The sequence below is a fragment of the Equus przewalskii genome, chromosome 5, assembly GCF_037783145.1.
Source record: "Equus przewalskii isolate Varuska chromosome 5, EquPr2, whole genome shotgun sequence".
NCBI classification, from domain to species: domain Eukaryota; kingdom Metazoa; phylum Chordata; class Mammalia; order Perissodactyla; family Equidae; genus Equus; species Equus przewalskii.
The window spans coordinates 20437836-20459032 of NC_091835.1; the positions used below are offsets into that span (position 1 = coordinate 20437836).

Consider the following 21197-nt stretch of genomic DNA (forward strand, 5'->3'; position numbering starts at 1 on the left):
GTATATTCCCACTTTCCAGATCTGAAAGATTACTATTGATATTGTGTGTATTCAGGTAAAGAAGCAATTGGAATCCTTTTGTGTATTATGAATTGGATTCCGCCTTTTAAGTTACTTGATAGAACTCAGAGAGAAGAGGCCAAACTGTTTTCTTTGGCATCATGGATCCAATAAGATACCCCACGTATTAAAACCTAAGAATCCAAGAAAATATGGAGATTTAATAAAAGAAGTTATTTGTGGACTTCAGTTCGTGTGTTGAATTATTTACTATTAATTTCTGCATATTTTGTTATGTATAATAATAATGTTTTTAACAATGCGTAGTAATTTAAAACTGAAATTTTGGGTTGTCCTTTTACTGTTCACAGAATTTAGAGAAACAAGTAATAAAATGCTCATTTATTGCTTTTTATTAAAACAAGTCCCAGCTACACAGTCAAGACTTGTAGCTTCTCCTTAAAGCAAAACAAATAGCACACACACACACACTCAGACTCACACACTCACACTCACACACACTCACAAAACCCTTTCAGGCTGAATCAGCAGTAGGATACACATCCTCCAGGTTAACTTTCTCTGCAGTAGATGTAAAATTCTACACAACTGCCACGTGGCAGATTCCTCATAATCGTATTGTCTAGAGGATGAGAAAATAAACATCCTGATTTCTTCTCTCTTATGGTCACATTTTCATCCTTCAAAAAGGAAAAGATACATAATTTATATATAATGGCTGTTTATTTTTTACTAAAAACTTATTAAATCAATATTTTTAATTGCAGGCAATTTAGAATTAAGAGCATAGAAGATGAATTTATAGGTGTATACACATAAATGCATTATCATTATGAAATATTAATACACATATATACAATGTATCTTGTTCCAAATATTACGCAAATTGGTTGACGCCATTGTTTAGCAAATGGCTGGTGGATAACACATACAAAAGGCACAATTCCCTTCCACACATATACATACATCATCAATTGTTAGGTATAATTTGAGAATTTTAAAAGCATTGTTTTTAACAGTAAAGCATTTGTTAAATATAAAAGTTTCTTGCATTTGAGTCTGTGTATTTTATTTCATATTTTTTTCTCTTTAATTTTTATTGTGTTTATGATAGTTTGCACCCTTGTGAAATTTCAGTTGTACATTATTGTTTGTCAGTCACGTTGTGGGTACAGGTGTGCACCACTTCACCCTTTGTGCCCACCCCCCAAACTCCCCTTTCCCCTAGTAAACGCTAATCTGTTCTCTTTGTCTACATATTTAACTTCCACATGTGAGTGGAGTCATACAGAGATTGTCTTTCTCTATCTGGCTTATTTCACTTAACATAATTCCCTCAAGGTCCATCCATGTTGTTGTGAATGGAACTATTTTATTCTTTTTTATGGCTGAGTAGTATTCTATTGTATGTATATACCATATCTTCCTATCGAATCAACAGTTGATGGGCACTTAGGTTGCTTCCACCTCTTGGCTATTGTAAATAATGCTGCAATGAACATAGGGGTGCATGGGGATGTTTGGAATTGCTGACTTCAAGTTTTTTGGATAGATTCCCAGTAGTGGGATGGCTGCGTCATATGGTATTTCTGTTTTTAATTTTTTGAAAAAGCTCCATACTGTTTTCCATAGTGGCTGCACCAGTTCTTCAGGGGACTCCCATGTTCCCTGGAGTATGCATTCACCAGAAGCCCAAACCCAGTGTCCTACACTCCCAGGTGCTATACCCAGTTCTCAGACAGGATGACTTTCCCCCAACGTGTGGCCAACTTCCTCGTTAGTTACTTGGAGAAACTCCTATTTTACTGTCTGTATTCAAAGTATGAAGAACTTGCATCTCATATCCTCAAGAGAGATGTGCACTTACCCGCCTTATATCAGAAGGGCTCTATTTGGTTGTTAAGATACGACTTTGCGTTTGAGTATCCAAGACCAGTCATGCCCAGCATGGTCTTCATTGGAGGGGTCAACTGCAAGAAGGATAGAATCCTATCTCAGGGGGGTGGTTTATTTCTTTGGATTGCCCCTGTTGTTTGTGGGCAGACATCATTCTTTCACACTCGGTCTTCCCTGTCATTTGGCTCCTCGAGCTATCAACTGGGATGGCGATCTGAAGAACCAGCAGCAAGAAGAGGATGCCAAGCTCAGATTAAGGGGTATGTGAAATATGAGGCAGAGGTTTTGATGAGGTTGAGGTTTTGAATGGAGACAGGGTTCGTGACATCAATAGCAGGAGATGGCTTTAGCTAGGTAATCAGGCAAGTGGCCAGAAAATCATAGAAGGAATCTTAGAAGCTTCAGTCCAAATCCTACAGTATCTTTTGAGAAAACAGGTGAAGTTTTGACCAAGAGGATGCAGAACTAAGAGGACAGTCAGTATCAAAATCCTTCTCCCACATCTGTGCCCTGCATTTTCCATGGGCCCTAAACCAGGGATCAGCAAATGACAGCTGGTGGACCAAATCTGCCCAGAGAGCTATTGTTATAGGCCCAGAGGTAAGGATAGTGTCCACGTGTTTAAAAAAAAAAAAAAAAAAAAACAACAACAAGAAAGAGCAGGTGACAGAGAGGTGTGTGGCCTGCTGAGCCTACGTATTTCCTCTCTGACCCTTTGTAGAAAAGGTGTGTTGACCTCTGACTAAGGCAGGTGTTTCTAGATGCCCTCCTGACACGTGGGGCAGAGGGCACAGAGCTACATGGAAAATAGAAACTTGTGAGCTTTGGGTTTTTTTGTTTTAGTATTGACACTGTTGAAGGGCTTCAGACCACTGCGTCTTTCCCACGAGAATCCTCTTGTTGAATGTTTTTTTCTTGAGAGAGGAAGCCTCAGTAGGTCCCAAAGACCCTTCTCACCCTCCTTGAACACCTGCCCATTTCTTGTTGACCCTTTGGACAGTTGGAGTCATTCTGAAGGGTGGTGGGGGCTGGGGGATGAGCATAAGTGGACTGGTTCCAGGGAGCATGGGGCAGGAATAGAAAACCTGTGTGTAAGGAAAATTTAACCAAGAAGTTAATAAGCAAAAGAGTAATAAGAAACGTTTGGCATAAGAAGGAAAAAATTAGGATTTTTGGTAGTTTGGGACCAACTGTTGTATATTTGCAAAAAAGAGTTGCGTTTAGTCCTGTTGAGATGAGACGGCAGTCAACGTACTTTGTGGGCACCGTGAACCTTTCTCTGTTCTTGACTGACATTTGTATCTCAGTTGTCTTTCAACGTGTCAGCTCAGGGAACATTCTGTACAAATGTAATTATCCCCATGTAATTGTAATTATAAAGCAACCAAAAATAAGTGTTTTTTTGGTCAGATAATCAAACCATTTCAAGACCTCGAAGACAAATCTGCCCTTTGGAGTGATAGAAATGTTCTGGAATCATCTAGAGCTGGTGGTTGCACAACACTGTGAATGTCCTAAACGGCAGGGAATTGTTCCCATTAAAATGGTTAATTTTGTTGCACGAGCTCATCTCAATAACGTTTAAAAGAAGAACATGCATCATACGTCAGAGAAAATGAAACCCTGATTTATAGATCAAAAACAAACGCCACTCCTCAGGAGGCAAATAGCGTGATCAGGCAATACACAAGGTAAACACAACACAAACAGACAATAAAAGTTTGAAATACGTTTAATTTCGGAAATAATCCAAAACTTTCAAATTAATAAACATTGAGATCCGTTACGTAAATCAAATAGGAAATGTTTTATTGGTAACTATTGGCGTAACTTAAAACAAATGCTCATATATTTCTTTTGAAAATCTGCAGAGTCTTTGGAAAACCAGGGCTGGTGAACATTCCCTGCATCTTGCTAAGACTCGGGGTCCAGGAAAGTGAACCCGTTCTCTGGGGACCTGTGGGCTCCCAGCCTCGCCCATGGGGGAGAGTAAACCAGATCACTTCCCACCTCTGCCCACGGCGCCTCCCGCCTCGTCTGCCCAGGGAGGCACTCAACCTACTCACAGGGCTCTTCTGTTGTTTCTGCCCAAGATGCCCTTGGAGCAGCCCTTTGGCCACCAGGCTGGTGGTTCCCACTGGGAGACCTTCAGGGGTGGGCCATGGGGCAGCTCCAGATGTTCTGAAGCCACTTATCCCGGCTTCTCTCCAGCCCAGGGTGTCTTCTCCAGCCCTGTGCACCTTGTCACCTGCCCCCAAAGCAGTTGTGCTGGTGTCACATTGTCCCAGGTGCCATTCCCTCTGCCCATGGAGGCTCCAACCCAGGCCAGATGCTGGAACACTCTCCATTGTCCTTCTTGCTCCACAGTTGAGACCCATCTGTCCCACGGATAACTTCATTTCCTCTTGTGAGGCTCAGGTTTCCAATATGTCCATTTTAGAAGAGAGTTTACCTTCATATTTCATTCTTAGAAGGGCCAGTAGAGTGTTTATCCAGAAGAAAGGAATTCAGAGATGAATGCCCGTGTCTTCCACTTGCAGTGCAGAGAACTGCTCACGGCTTCCAGAGAACTGGTTTCTACTCTCCGTGTTCGGTCACACAGGGCCTTGGAGGCACGTCCTAGCCAGAGCTCAGGCTCCTGGACCAGCACATCCTCTCTGCCCAGCCTGCTCTGGGGAAGGGAGTGATGGAGAGATCAGCCTTTCCTGAGCTAGGGTGGGGAAAGGCCAGCTTTCCCTGCCCTGCTGCCCCCAGGGATCCCTTGCACGTCCCCATTACACTAGGAGAGTAAGAGCTAAAAGACAGGATTTGGAACTCAGCTGTGTGGCCGAGGCAGGTGGCTCACCCCCCAGTGTTCCTTTCTCCATCTGTGATGTGGGAACACTGTGGAAGTAGTGGTGGGAAGGTAAGATCCAGTTCACGGGAGAACTTGGAAAACTGTGAATGCAACACAGATGCACAGGGCTGCTTCGGGCTGGAGTAACAGGATGGAGCCCCTCCGACAGGAGGTAGCCCCACTTTCTCATGTAAACGAGCAAAGCGATGTTTCTAGGCAAGCTGAGTGAGCTGCCTAAGGCCACAGGCTGCAGCCAGGAGCAGGGGCAGGATAAGAACCCACTCCCTTGTCACCCTCCCACCGTGAGGTCACTTGTTTCCAGGCACTGTTTGATCCCATTATTCCAGACCTGTAAAGACACAGGCTAGTAAGGGAAGATGGGAAGCTGAGTGCTGGGTCAGTGGATCCAACCAGCCTCCTCCTGGCCATGCAGCCCGGACTTCAGCCTCCTCATCTGATCATGAGGCGAACAACCTCTGGCTCACGCCTCCCAGGGTCGTTTGAGGATCAAATGGGCAGCATGGGAAAGTGCTGTGTAGACTGAGAGGAGACTGTGGCCCTATCTCTCTCTTCCCTGGACCTTAGCCCAGTACAGGCTAAAGCCTTCACTCTGTGAGGTGATAAAGACAACATGCTTTTCTTGTCAAATTCTTTGGGGAGCATTCCTGGATAACTCAATGCCAATCCCCCAATACTAGCTCTTCTGTTCCCATGTTTTCTTCTCCTGTTTTCTGGAATCATCATAAATGGGGGGGACTTTGCTTCTTGGGGCGCAACATCTGGAGACCTTTTTGGTGTCACAATTAGGGGGTGACACTGACATCTAGTAGGTAGAGTCCAGGGATGCTGTTAAAAGTCCTACAAAGCATGAGAAATACACACCCACTCCTGACGAAGAATTCTCTGGTCCCGAATGTTGGTGGTGAAAAACGGTGATTTAAATAAATTCCAAGTGAGTCTCAGTGACTCTACCAGCAGGGCCCTGAGCTGGGTGGTGTTGGGGCTGCAGGGGGTTTTGCCTCTGAGCTCACTTTGTCTCCTGACAGGGGTGTCTACAAGCAATACTCACTCCGGCTGCAGTCTCAGCATTTATTTGTAAACAGAGGATTGCATGTCGTGGGAACAAAACCGCCAAATGTCAAATCATTCTTAGTAAGCATTTTCAAAAAAGACATGACTTGGGCCAATGTCTATGACGCCTTCAACGGTTTGATTCTCTTTCAACACCCTGTGTCCATCTTTATGACTGGTTATATTGGAGATTAACAGACATCCTGAGCATTTTAACAGCTCTTTGTGTTAAGAAGTAATTATCTAATGACTGGCTAAATGCTACAATAGTCGGGTTTAAAGAAGCTTTTCAACATGAGTCTCTGAATAAAACTTGGTGATCAATAATTTAGATAATTCTAGGAGAATGAGATAAAGTGAGTATTTTTTAAAAACCACTTTCTTGAGATAGAATTCCCATTCTATACAATGCCTTCATTATAGTTTACAATTCAGTGGTATTTAGTATATTCAGAGTTGTACAACCATCACCATAATCAGTTTCAGAACATTTTCAATCACCCGCAAAAGAAACCCCATACCCTTTAGAAGTCACTCTCCATTCTCCCCTCCCCCAGCCCCTGGTAACCATCAATCTGCTTTCTGTCCTTATGGATTTACCTATTCTGGATATTTTATGTAAATGGACTCATACAATATGTGGCCTTTCATGTCTGGCTTCTTTACTTAGCTTAATGTTTTCAGGGTTCATCTACATTGTGACATGTACCAGTCCTTCATTCCTTTTTATGAGCAAACAATATTCCCCTGTATGAACAGGCCACATTTTATTTATCCACTCGTCGGTTGATGGACATTTGGGTTTCTACCTTTTGCGATTGTGAATAGTGCTGCTCTCAGCATTTGTGTACAAGTTTTTGTTGGAACACTTGCTTTCAGTTCTTTTGGGTATGTACCCAGGGGTGGAATTGTCGGGTCATCTGATAATTCTATGTCTAATTTACTGAGGAATTGCCAAACTATTTTCCACAGTGGCTGTACCGTTTCACACTCCCACCAGTGTTGTATGAGGGTTCCAGTTTCTCCACATCTTTGCCAACACTTATTATTTCCCATTAAAATGTTTTTTATTATAGCCATCTTAGTGTGTATAAAGTGATAGCTCATTGTTTTTATTTTCATTTCCTTAATGACTGTTATTTTGAGCATCTGTTCCTGTGCTTGTTGGCATTTCTTTATCTTTGGAGAAATATGTGTTCAAATTCTTTGTGCATTCTTTAAATAGGGTCGTTTGATTTTTGTTGCTGAGTTGTAAGAGTTCTTTCTATATTCTAATAGACACACTTTAAGAGATATATGGTGTATGTTTTTTTTCTACTTGGTAGGATTTGTTTTCACTCTCGATGGTGTCTTTGAAACACAACAGTTTTAAATTTTGATCAAATACCACTGATGTATTTTTTCTTTTGTAGCTTGTGCTTTTGATGTTATATTTAAAAAACCATTGCCAAATTGAAGATCAAGAAGACTTATGCCTGGGGCCGGCCCCCAGGCCGAGTGTTTAAGTTTGTGCTCTCTGCTTTCATGGCCCAGGGTTTCACTGGTTCGGATTGTGGGCACGACCATGACACTGCTCATCAGGCCATGCTGAGGCGGTGGCCCACATAGCACAACCAGAAGCACTCTCAACTAGAGTATACAACTATGTACTGGGTGGCTTTGAGGAGGAGAAGAAAAAGAAAAAAAAAAGAATATTGGCAACAGATTTTAACTCAGGTGCAAATCTTTAAAAAAAAAAAGAATGCTTATGCCTGTTTTCTTCTAATATCTATGGTTTTGGCTCTTACATTTATGTCTGTGTTCTATTTTCAGTTTATTTTTTTGTATGATGTGAGGTAAGGGGCCCACTTCACATTTTTGCATATGTATATCACAGTATCCTTCGTTGAAAAGATCTCTTTCCCCTTTGAATTGCGTGGGGATCCTTGTGGAAAATCAATTGACTGTAAATGTGAGGGTTTATTTCTCAATCTCAATTCTAGAAATGCAGTTGATTTTTGTATATTGATCTTGTATCCTGCAACCTTGGTGAACTTGTATTTGTTCTCATTTTTTTTAGTGGTTCCTTAGGACTCTCTGTATCTGAGATCTCGTTATCTGCAAATAGAGACAGCTTTGCTTCTCCCACCTCAATCTCAATGATTTTATCTGTGGTTCTTTCCTAACTGTCCTGGTGGGAAAGTCCAGTGTAATGCTGATTCCTGATCTTAGGGGGAAAGCATTTGGTGTTTCACCGTTCAGTTTAATTGGAGATTTTTAATAGATGCCCAGATCACTAGATTGAGGAGATGGCCTTCTCTTCCTAGTTTGTTGAGTGTTCTTATCATATAGGGGTTGGATTCTTCAAATGCTTTTTCTGTGCCTGTTGAGATGAACACGTGGTTTTTGTCTTTTTTTCTACTGATATGACACATTGCATTAGCTAATTTTCAGTATGAAAGCAACCTTGCATTCTTGCGATTCCAACTTGATCATGATGCACAATCCATTTTACTTGCTACTGGATTTGGTTTGACAGTCTGTTTTGTTGACTTTCATCTATATTCGTAAGAGATATTGGTGTATAGTTTTATTTTCTTTGGAAGCTTTCATCTGGGTTTGGTATCAGATATTACTGGCCTTACAAATGGCCAAATGGTTCATGAAAAGATGCTCAGCATCACTAATCATCAGGGAAATGCAAATCAACACCACAATGAGAGATCACGACACACCTTTCAGAGTGGCTGTCATCTAAAGGACAAGAGATAATACGTGCTGGTGAGGATGTGAAGAAAAGGGAACCCTTGCGCAGTGTTGGTGGGAATGTAATCGGTACAGCCACTGTGGAAAACAGTGTGGAGGTTCCTCAAAAAAATTCGCTACGTCCTTAATTAAGAAAGATGAGATGATTGTGGGGAGGGGCCCTAATCCAATATGATTGATGTCCTTACAAAAGGGGAAATTTGGGCACAGACACACACAGGGAGAAGGGGAACATGAGGACAGAGAGGGAGTGATGTTTCTAATCCAGGTAAAGCCAAAGATGGTCTGCCAACCAACCGGAGCTAGGAGAGGGGCTGGAATGGATTCTCCCTGTGAGCCCTCAGGAGGAACCAACCCTGCTCGTGCCTCCTCTCGGACTTCCAGCTTCCAGGACTGTGGGAATACATTTCTTTCGTGCAGGCCACCCGGTGTGCGGTCCTTTGTTACAGGGACCCTGGGAAACTAAGATGAAGGGAGATTGTTTTGACCAGGAAGTGTTCTGCAGGTGTCAGGGGTCTGATACTAGGGCCCCCTTTTTCTTTCAGCTGCTGGGTGTTTGAGTCGCTCCCATCAGATGCCCTGTCACCTGATGCATCACATTGTTTTGTGTTTCTACATTTCCTTCCCTTCTTAATTTTTTACCTCCTCCTCTATCCCTTTCCCTCGCCCAATACTTCCTGACTTCAGAGCCCCTGTTAACACTTCCTTTCTGCTCTGAGAAAAGGTGACAAGGAAATGGAGGAGCATTGAGGGCTGTTCATCTAAGGATGTCCTCACCGATGCTGCAGAATCCAGGGGGCTCAGGACAGAGGGCTGGGTGTGCCAGCAGGGGCTTCTCCAGTTGTCCTTAAACTGTGACTGACTGGGGAGAAGGAGAGGCAGATTGATGGAGATGAAGAGAAAAATAAACCGAGAATCAGGTGAAAGTTGATAAGATGCCTGGTTGGCTCCAATTAGCTGTGTGCTTAGAAATGGTTAAACATTAATTTAGGTTTTTTCTTATCAAAGGGCAAAATTCAGAGTCAGGAGACGTAGGCATGTCTGTGGAAAGCTGTAGCCTGTTTGTTTAGGTCACTAGGAGGGAATCCAGCGGTTTGGGAGTGTAAGTAGTCATTGTTGTTGCTACCTGCACTCCCTCTAGCATGGCCTGCCTTCTCCGTGCATTTTGGAGAGTTTCTGCAGGGGTTTTCTTCTTAGCATTGTGGGGCATGACTGTAGGTGACAAGCTGCTGGTGGTCCCTCAGGATGGAAGCCACTGGCTCAGTATGAAGGACATAATTGAGCCTCTCAGTGAGAAGGGGCATGACATCGTGGTGCTGGTGCCAGAAGTCAATTTGCTCCTGAAAGAATCGAAATACTACACAAGAAGAATCTATCCAGTGCCCTACGACGAGGAAGAGATGGTGAGCCGTTACCGCTCTTTTGGAAAGAATCACTTTGCTGAGAGATGGCTCCTAAATGCTGCTCAGACTGAGTATAGGAATAACATGATCGTTATCAACATGTACTTCACCAACTGCCAGAGCCTCCTGAACCACTCTGAGACCCTGAGCTTCCTCAGGGAGAGCAAGTTCGATGCCCTTTTCACAGACCCGGCCTTACCCTGTGGGGTGATCCTGGCTGACTACCTGGGCCTGCCCTCCGTGTACCTCTTCAGGGGCTTCCCGTGTTCCCTGGAGTTTGCGTTCACTAGAAGCCCAAACCCCGTGTCCTACGTTCCCAGGTGCTTCACCCAGTTCTCAGACCAGATGACTTTCCCCCAACGTGTGGCCAACTTCCTCGCTAATTACTTGAAGGACTACCTATTTTACTGTCTGTATTCCAAGTATGAAGACCTCACATGGAATGTTCTCAAGAGAGATGTGCACTTACCCAGCTTATATCGGAAGGTCTCCATTTGGCTGTTAAGATACGACTTTGTGTTTGAGTATCCAAGACCAGTCATGCCCAACATGGTCTTCATTGGAGGGGTCAACTGCAAGAAGGAGGGAACCCTGCCTCAGGTGGGTGGTTTATTTCTTTTGGAGTGCCTGGTTCTATGTGAGTAAACATTGTTTTTACATGCTCTGTCTTCCCTGTCATTTGGCTCCTCGAGCCGAATGTCCCCTGGGGTGGCTGTTGGAAGAACCAGCATCTAGAAGGAGATGGCAGGCTTGGAGTAGGGACATGAAGGAGGTCTCAGGCAGGGATTTTGAATGATGTTGAGGTTTTGAATGAAGACGGCGATCATGCCACCAATAGCAGGAGATGGATTTAGCTAGGTAATCTGGGGACAGTCAGAGAATCATAGAAAGAGCCTTAGAAGTTTCCAGTCGAAATACTATAGTGTCTGTTGAGACTAGATTTGAGGGCTTGCCCAAGAGGACGCAGAGCTAAGAGGATAGTAAAGGTCAAAACCCTTTTCCCACATGTGTTCCATGCATTTTCCCTTGGCCCTAAACCAGGGGTCAACAAACTACAGCCGTTGGATCCAATCTGCCCAGAGGACTGTTATATGGCCCAGAGCTAAGGTTGGTGTTCACATGCTTAAAGGGATGTGAAAAACAACAACAAAGAATAGGGGGCAGAGATGTGTGTGGCCTGCTGAGCCTACATATTTTCTCTCTGACCCTTTGTAGAAAAGGTGTGTTGACCTGTGACCTAAGGCAAGTGTTTCTAGATGCCCTCCTCACACATGGGGCAGAGGGCACAGAGCTCCTTTGGAAAATAGAAACTTGTGAGCTTTGGGTTTTTTTGTTTTAGTATTTAAACTGTTGAAAGGCTTCAGACCACTGTGTCTTTCTCACCAGAATACTCTTGTTGAATGCAGTTTTCCTCAGAGAGGAAGTCTCAGTAGGTCCCAAAGACCCTTCCCAATGTCCTTGAACACCTGCCCATTTCTTGTTGACACTTTGGACAGTTGGAGTCATTCTGAGAGGCAGTGGGGGCCGGGGGCTGAGCATAAGTGGACTGGTTCCAGGGAGCACGGGGCAGGAGTAGAAAACCTCTGTGTCAGGAAAATTTAACCAAGAAGTTAATAAGCAAAACAGTAAGAAGAAACATTTGGTATAAGAAGGAAAAAATATCATTTTTGGTACCTAGGACCCACGGTTCTATTTTTGCAGAGTTGTGTTGAGTCCTATTGAGAAACCAGACTGCAGTGATTGAACTTTCTGGGCACCGTGAACCTTTCTCTGTGCTTGACTGACATTTGTCTCAGTTGTCACTCCAACATGACACCACAGGAACATTCTGTACTAAAATATGTAATTATCACCTTGATTTTTCAGTTATTAGTATTCAGTGAAAGTGATCAAAATCAAGGATTTTTTTTTTTGGCAGATAATGAAATCATTTTAACACTCTGAAAAAATTCTGCCCTTTGGGGTGATGGAAATGTCCTGGAATAATATAGACATGGTGGTTTCACAACATTGTGAATTTCCTAAATTCCGCTGAATTATTCCCGTTAAAATGGTTAATTTCATTATGTGAGCTCATCTTAATAACTCCTTTAAAAAAAGAAAATGCACCATCAATCAGAAAAAATAAAGCCTAATTTATAGTTAAAAAAACCCAACAACCACCTCTTTAGTAGGCAAATAACATGATCAGGCGATGCATAAACACAACACAAATGGACAATAAAAGTTTAAAACCACATTTAACTTCAGAAATAATCCAAAACAATCAAATTAATGAACAATGGAATTCAACTTTGCAAGTCAAGCAAGCAAACATGTTTTATTGGTAACTGTTGCCCTAAGTTAAAACAGATAGTCATATATTTGTTTTTAAAGTGTGCCAAGTCTTTCAAAAACCAGGCCTGCTGAACATTCCCTGAATCATGCTAAGACTTAGGGTCCAGGAAAGTGAGCCCATGCTCAGGGGACCTGTGGGCTCCCAGCCTTGCCCGTGCGGGAGAGTAGATCACTTCCCACCTCTGCCCACGGCGGCTCCCACCTCCTAACCCTAACCCAAGGCCTCCTCTCTAGCCTTGAGCACCTTGTCACCTGCCCCAAATCAGTTGTCCTTGTGCCACATTCTCACAGGTGCCTTTCTCCCTGCTCAAGAGAGCTCCAACCCAGGACAGATGCTGGAACACTCTCTTAATTGTCCATCTTGCTTCCAGTTGAGACCCATCTGTCCGATGGCTAAACTCTTTTCCCCTTGCGAGGCTCGGGTTTCAAATATCTCCATTTTAGAAGAGAGTTTACCTTTATATTTCATTATTAGAAGGGCAGTAGAGTGTTTATCCAGAAGAAAGGAATTCACCTTGAGGTCGCCTGTTTCCAGGCACTCTTTTATCCCGTCATACAAGACCAGAAAGTTGCAGCCTCACCAAGGAAAGAAAGGAAGCTGAATGGTGGGTCAGTGGGTCCAAAATCCTCCTCCTTGCTATGCAGGCTGGACTGCAGCCTCCACATCTGACCACGGGGCCAACAACCTCTGCCTCACCTCTCACGGGGTTGTTTGAGGATCAAATGGGCAGCATGGGACAGTGCTGTGTAGACTCTTGAGAGGAGACTGTGGCCCCACCTCTCTCTTCCCTGGACCTTAGCCCAATACAGGCTACAACTTTCTCTCTGAGAGTTGATAAAAACAAACTGGTTTTCTTGCGACATTCTTTTGGGAGCATTTCCAGGAAACTGGATGCTAATTCCTCAGTGGTAGTTCTTCTGTTCCCACGTTTTCTTCTCCTGTGTTCTGGAATCATCTAGAGAGTGGTTCTCAAACGAGGGCTATTTTGCCTTTTAGGGGACAACATTTGGAGACATTTTTGCTGTCACAATTGGGGAAAGACACTGTTATCTAGTAGGTAGAGTCCAGGGATGCTGTTAAAGTCCTACAAAACACGAGAAGTACCCTGCCACCCACTCCCAAGAAAGAATTATTTGGCCCAAATGTCAATATTGTTGAAATTGAGAAACAGTGACTTAAATAGATTGCAGGGGGCCAGCCCCGTGGCCAAGTAGTTAAGTTCGAATGCTCCGCTTCGGCAGCCCAGGGGGGTTTCGCCAGTTCCGATCCTGGGCACAGACGTGGCACCGCTCATCAAGCCATGCTGAGGCAGCATCCCACATGCCACAACTAGAAGGACGCACGACTAAAAATACACAGCTATGTACTGGGTGGCTTTGGGGAGAAAAAGGAAAAATAAAATCTTTAAATAGATTCCAATTGCATATCAGTGGTTTCTACCCAGCAGGGCCCCCAGCTGGGTGGTGTGGGGGCAGCAAAGATCCTTTGCCCACCCTCTGAGCTCACCTTGTCTCCCTACAGTGGTCTCTACTACCAGTACTCACTCAGGCTGCAGTCTCAGCCTTTATTTGTGAACTGGGGATTGCATTCTAGGCAAGTCATGGGATCAAAACCCAAAAATGCCAAGTCATTCTTAACAGGCAATTTTTTTAAACATGGGAGTTAGGCCAATGTCTGCAATGCCTTAAATGGTTTGCTTCTCTTTCAACACCCTGTGTTTCTGTTTTCTGACTGGTTATCTTGGAGATTAACAGACATCCAGAACATTTTATTTTCAGTTATTTTATTGAAGTCATATTGGTTTACAACATTGTGTAATATCAGTTGTACATTATTGTGTATCAGTGTCTGTATAGTCTGCATGGTGCTCACTCCCAATAGTCTAGTTTTTATCCATCACCATACATATGTGCCCCTTTTACCCCTTTTGTCCTCCCCCTGTCCCCCTGGCTCTCTGGTAACCACTAATCTGTTCTCCTTTTTCATGTGTTTGTTTATCCTCCGCACATGAATAGAAATCATATGTTTCTTTGTCTGGCTTATTTCGCTTAACATCATACCCTAAAGGTCCATCCATGTTGTTGCAAATGGCATGATTTTGTCTTTTTTTCTATGGCTGAGTAGGGTTCCATTGTATACATATACCACATCTTCTTTATCCAATCCTCAGTCGATGGGCACTATGGGTGCTTCCATGTCTTAAGTGTTGTGAATAATGCTGCAGTGAACATGGGGTGCATAAATCTCTTTAAATTGTTGATATCATGTTCTTTGGATAAATACCAGGAGTAGGACAACTGGATTGTATGGTATTTCCATTTTTAATTTTTTGGGAAGTCTCCATACTGTTTTCTATAGTGGCTGCACCAGTTTGCATTCCCACCAGCAGTGTATGAGTGTTCTCTTTTCTCCATATCTTCTCCAAAATGTGTTATTTTTTGTCTTGTTAATTATGGACATTCTGGTGAGTGTAAGGTAGTATTTCATTGTAGTTTTGATTTGTACTTCCCTGATGATTAGTGACGTTGAACATCTTTTCATGAGCCTGTTGCCCATCTGTGTATCTTCTTTGGAAAAATGTCTGTTCATATCCTCTGCCCATTTTTTTCCCTGCTTTTTCTCCCCAAATCTCCCCAGTACATAGTTGCATATTTTAGTTGTGGGTCTTTCTAGTTGTGGCCTGTGGGACACTGCCTCAGCATGGTCTGATGAGTGGTGCCATGTCCGCGCCCAGGATCCGAACCAGTGAAACCCTGGGCCACCAAAGCGGTGTGTTCGAACTTAACCACCAGGCCATGAGGCCAGCCCCAATCTGCTTATTTTTTGATTGGGTTGTTTGTTTTTTGTTGTTGAGTTGTATAAATTCTTTTGGAATATATTTTGGAAATTAATCCCTTGTTGGATATGTGATTTGCAAGTATTTTCTCCCAGTTGATGGGTTGTCTGTTCATTTTGTTCCCAGTTTCCTTTGCCTTGCAGAATCTTGTAGGTTGGATTTGTTTTCGTTTCCCTTGTCTGAGTAGACATGGTATTTGAAAGATACTGCTAAGACTGATGTCAAAGAGTGCACTACCTATATTTTCTTCAAGGAATTTTATGGTTTCAGGTTTTACCTTCAAGTTTTTAACCCACTTTGACTTAATTTTTGTGTATCGTGTAAGATAATGGTCTACTTTTGTTCTTTGGCATGTGGCTGCCCCATTTGCCCAACGTCATTTATTGAAGAGACTTTCCTTCCTCCGTTGTATGTTCTTGGCTCTTTTGTTAAAAATTAGCTGTCCACAGATGTATGTTTTTATTTCTGAGCTTTCAATTCTGTTCCATTGATCTGTGTGTCTGTTTTTGTGCCAGTACCATGCTGTTTTGATTATTATAACTTTGTAGTATATTTTGAAGACAGGGATTGTGATGCCTCCAGCTTTGTCCATTTTTCTCAGGATTACTTTGGCTACTTGGGATCTTTTGTAGTTCCATGTAAATTTTAGAATTCTTTGTTGTATATCTGTGAAGGATGTCATTGGGATTCTGATTGGGATTGCACTGAGTCTGTGGGTTGCATAATATGGACATTTTAACTGTTTATTCTTCGAATCCATGAGCATGGAATATCTTTCCATTTCTTTGTGTCTTCTTTGATTTCTTTCAATCACGTCTTATAGTTTTCAGTGTACAGGTCTTTCACTTCCTTGGTTAAATTTATTTGTAGATATTTTATTCTTTTTGTTGCATTTTAAATGAGATTCTATTCTTGACTTCTCTTTCTGCTGGTTCATTATTAGAGTATAGAAATGCAACTGGTTTTTGTAAGTTGATTTTGTACCCTGCAACTTTGCTGTAGTTGTTGATTATTTCTAATAGTTTTCTAGTGGATTCTTTATGGTTTTCTATATATAGAATTATATGATCTGCAAACAGCAAGAGTTTGACTTCTTCCTTTCCAATTTAGATATGTTTTATTTCTTTTTATTGCCTGATTGCTCTGGGCAAAACCTCCAGCAGTATGTTGAATAGTGGTGAGAGTGGACACCCTTGTCTAGTTCCTGTTCTCAAAGAGATGGCTTTCAGTTTTTCACTGTTAAGTATGATGTTGACTGTGGGTTTGTCATATACGACCTTTATTATGTTGATGTACTTTCCTTCTATACCCATTTTACTCAGTGTTGGATCTTGTCAAATGCTTTCTCTGCATCTATTGAGATCATCATGCGATTTTTATTCCTCATTTTGTTAATGTGCTGTATCATATTGATGGATTTGCAGATGTTGAACTGTCCCTGCATCCCTGGGATAAATCCCACTTGATCATGGTGTGTGATCCTTTTAATGTATTGCCGTATTCTATTTGCCATTGTTTTGTTGAGTATTTTTGCTTCTATGTTCATCAACGATATTGGCCTATAATTTTCCTTTTTTGTGTTGTCCTTGTCTGGTTTTGGTATCAGGGTAATGCTGGTCTCATAGAATGAGTTAGAAAGTGTCCCGCCTTTTCCAATTTTTCAGAATAGTTTGAGAAGGATAAGTATTAAATCTTCTTTGAATGTTTGGTAGAATTCTCCAGAGAAGCCATCTGGTCCTGGACTTTTGTTTTTTGGAGGTTTTTGATTACTGTTTCAACCTCTTTACTTGTAATTAGTCTATTCAGATTCTCTATTTCTTCTTGATTGCATTTGAGGAGGTTATATGATTCTCAGAATTTATCCATTTCTTCTAGGTTATCCAATTTGTTGGCATATAGTGATTCATAGTATTCTCTTATAATCCTTTGTGTTTCTGTGATATCCACTGTAATTTCTCCTCCCCTTTTTAATTTTATTTTTTTGAGCCTTCTCCTTTTTTTCTTAGTGAGTCTGGCTAAGGGTTTGCCAGTTTTGTCTGTCTTCTCTAAGAACCCAGTCTTAGTTTTGTTGACCGTGTCTGTTGTTTTCTCAGTCTCTGTTTCATTTCTTTCTGCTCTAACTTTAGGATTTCCTTCTTTCTGCTGACTTTGGGCTTTGTGTGCTCTTCTTCTAGTTCTGTTAGCTGTAATTCAAGATGATTTATTTGAGATTTTTGTTGAGGTAGGCCTATATATTGCTATAAATTTCCTTCTTAACTCTGCTTTTGTGGCATCCCGTAAGAGTTGGTATGTTATGTTTTCATTTTCATTTGTCTCCAGTTATTTTTTTATTTCTCCTTTGATTTCTTCGTTGATCCAATGGTTATTCACTAGCATGTTGTTTAGTCTCCACATATCTCTGACTTTCCCAGCTTTTCTCCTGTAGTTGATTTCTAGTTTCATAGCATTGTGGTCAGAAAAGATGCTTGATATGATTTCAATCTTCTTAAATTTATTGAGGCTGGCCTTGTTTCACAACATATGGTTTATCTTTGAGAATGTATCATGTGCACTTGAGAAGATGTGTATTCTGCTGTTTTCCAATGGAATGTTCTAAATATATCAAGTCCATTTGTTCTAGTGTTTCATTTAAGACTTCTGTTTCCTTGCTGACTTTCTGTCTGGATGATCTAGCCGTTGATGTAAGTGGGGTGTTGCAGTCTCCTACTATTATTGTGTTGCTGTCAATTTCTCCCTTTAGGTCTGTTAGTATTTGCTTTACATACTTTGGTGCTCCTGTGTTAGGTGTATATCTATTCATAAGTGTTATGTCCTCTTGATGGAATGTCCCTTTTATCATTACATACTGCCCATCTTTGTCACTCGTTTTCATTTTTATCTTGAAGTCTGCTTTGTCTGATATAAGTATGGCAACACATGCTTTCTTTTGCTAGCCATTTGCCTGGAGTATCATCTTCCATCTCTCCACTTGGAGCCCATGTCTGCCTTTAGAGGTGAGATGTGTTTCCTGGAGGCAGCATATTGTTGGGTCGCTTTTTTTTTTTTTTGAGGAAGATTAGCCCTGAGCTAACATCTGCCACCAATCCTCCTCTTTTTGCTCAGGAAGACTGGCCCTAAGCTAACATCCATGCCCATCTTTCTCTACTTTATATGTGGGATGCCTGCCTCAGCATGGCTTAACAAGCAGTGTGTAGGTCTATACCTGGGATCCGAACTGTCGAACCCCAGGCTGCTGAAGTGGAATGTGTGAACTTAATTGCTGCACCACTGGGCACACCGCTGTTGGGTCTTGTTTTTTAATCCATCCTGCTGCTCTGCGTCTTTGGATCAGAAAATCCAATCTATTTACATTTACAATGTTATTGATTTTTGAGGGCTTAATACTGCCATTTTGTCTCTTGTTTTCCAGTTGTTCTATATTTCCATTGTGTCTATTCTCTTGTATTTCTGACTGCCATTTCAATTTGGTGTCTTCTGTGATGATGTTCTCAGTTTTCTCTTTTTTAATGATTTGTGGCTCTGCTCTGATTTTTTGTTTAGTGGTTACCGTAAGGTTTGTATAAAAGATCTCATAGATGAGTTAGTCCATTTTCTGTTAGCCTCTTATTTCCATTAGTGTAAGCAGTTTTCATCCCTTTCCTCTCCTCCTTCTGAATTATTATTGTCACAAATAATTCTTTATTTTATGTTGTGAGTTTGTGACTAAATTGAAGTGTTTATAGTTATTTTTGATGCTTTACATTTCTTTATCTTTTATGTTATGATTAAGTGTTTGCCAGCCTATTCTGATGGACAGCTGCAATTTTGTGATTTTATCTGTCTCTTTACCTCCTTGCTCAGATCTTTTTAAATCTTTGCCTTTTTGTTTCAGGTAGGAGAGCTTCCTTCATTATGTCTTTTAACGCAGGTCTAGTGGCAATGAATTCCCTCAGCTTTTGTTTATCAGGGAAAGCTTTTATTTTTTGATAATATCTGAAAGATAATTTCACTGGATAGAGTCTTCTTGGCTGAAAGTGTTTGTCTTTCAGTATTTTGAATATATCATTCTATTCTCTCCTAGCCTGTAAGGTTTCTGCTGAGAAATCTGCTGACAGCCTGGTAGGGGTTCCTTTCTAGTTTATTTTCTTCTGCTTGGTGCCTTTAATATTTTTTCTTTCTCATTGACTTTTGACAATTTTAGTGTTATATGCCTTGGAGAAGGTCTTTTTGCATTAATGTAATTAAGAGTTCTATTGGCTTCATATACTTGTAGGTCCAGAGTCTGCCCCAGGTTTGGGAAATCCTCAGCTGTTATTTCTTTGAACAAGCTCTCTGCTCCTTTCTCCCTCTCTCCTCCCTCTGGAATACCTATCATCCTTATGTGACTTTTCCGAATCGAGACATATATTTCTCAAAGAATTTTTTCATTGTTAAAAATCTTAGTTCTCTCTCCTCCTCCACCTGAAGCATTTCTCTATTTCTATCTTCTGATTCACTAATTCTGTCCTCCATAAGGTCTACTCTATTTTTTATGGTTTCTACAGCATTTTTTATCTCATTAATTGTGTTCTTCATATCCATAATTTCTGTATATATTTTTTAAGGGTTTCAATCTCTTTGGTGAAGTATTCCTTCTGTTCGTTAATTTTCTTCCTGAGCTCATTGAACTGCCTTTCTGTGTTTTCCTGTAACTTGCTGAGTTTCTTTATGACAACTATGTTGAATTCTCTACCATTTAGATTCTGATCTTCTGTAACTTCAGGATTTGTTTCTGGAGACTTGTCCTTTTCCCTCTGCTGTGCAATTTTACTGTAGTTCTTCATGTTTTTTGATGAATTGATCCTCTACCAGCATGCTGTAGGAAAATCAGTTGTCAGATTCCATCTGCCACTGCTGGGGTGGACAGGAGCTGTGTTTTGTTATCCTGCCCATCTGCTGGAAGTTGTCCCATTTGGGATGCTCTGCCTTGGTGTGGGCTGACTATAGCTGCTGGGTGTGTTGCACTCACATGCCTGGGGTGTTTGTGCTTGGTGGGCAGGGTGCTGTGTTGGGGGGGCAAGATGCCTTCATGGGGGCTGAGCTGCTATCACTCAGTCAGGAGAGTTCACTCATGTGGGGCTGCCTCGGTAGGTGGGCGCTCCTGCAGGCTGGGCTACCACTCCAAAAGCATTCACATGTGGGCCAGTCTGTCCCCATCTCCACTCAAAGTCATGCCAGCTTCTGTGGGAGGATCTGCAACCTGGATCGCTGTCTCTGGGAGTGCGACAGATCTGCTCACCTTCTTCTACTGCTTGCCAGGGATCCAGTCCACCTACCTTCAGCTGTATAGCTGTGCGGATCTCTCAGGTGTCCTGTTGTGTTGTGTTGTGTTGTGTAGGGATGTTTTTTGTTGGTTAATGTACGCCCATTTAGTGGTAACTTAGAGAGGAGAGACAAAAGGAACAGCTCACTCTGCCATGATGCTGACGTCAGTCACTCCTCCATCCTGAACATTTAACAGCTCTCTTTCTGTTAATAAGTAATTATCTAATGAGTGGCTAAATGCTAGAATAGTCAGGGTTAAACAAGTATTCAGCATAAATCACTGAAAGAATAGAGACTTGGTGATCAATAATTTAAATAATTCTAGAAAAATGAGATCAAGTGAATATTAAAAAAAACCCGCTTTCTTGAGGTACAATACACATACTATACAATTCATTCAAAGTTTACAAGTCAGTGGTTTTTAATTTATTCAGAGTTGTGCAAACACCCATAATCAATTTTAGGACATTTTCAATTACCCACAAAAGAAACCCCATATGCATTATCAGTCATTCTCCATTCTCCCCGCCACCAGCCCTTGGCAACCACCAATCTGCTTTCTGTCCCTATGGATTCACCTATTCTGGATATTTCATATAAATGGAATCATACAATATCTAACATTTCATGTGTGGCTTCTTTACTTAGCTTAATGCTTTCAAGGTTCATCTACATTGTAGCATGTACAAGTACTTCATTCCTTTTTATGACCAAAGAATATTCTTTTGTGTGAATAGACTACATTTTATTAATTCATCAGTTGCTGGA

General features: G+C 41.7%; 1 protein-coding gene across 3 annotated transcripts in view; it reads left to right on the forward strand.

Annotated features, from left to right (window-relative positions):
- LOC103567365 (UDP-glucuronosyltransferase 1-6) overlaps positions 1–21197 on the forward strand; it is an 88586-nt gene that overhangs the window by 18769 nt on the left and 48620 nt on the right. The window contains exon 1 of one of the 3 annotated variants that reach the window (XM_008544000.2): positions 9609–10572. The exons of the other annotated variants lie outside the window; for them this stretch is intronic. Coding sequence (XP_008542222.2) covers positions 9712–10572 — 861 coding nt within the window. The 5' untranslated portion in view covers positions 9609–9711. Of the gene's footprint in view, positions 1–9608; positions 10573–21197 lie in introns of those variants that run through there. 3 annotated transcript variants of the gene reach the window in all.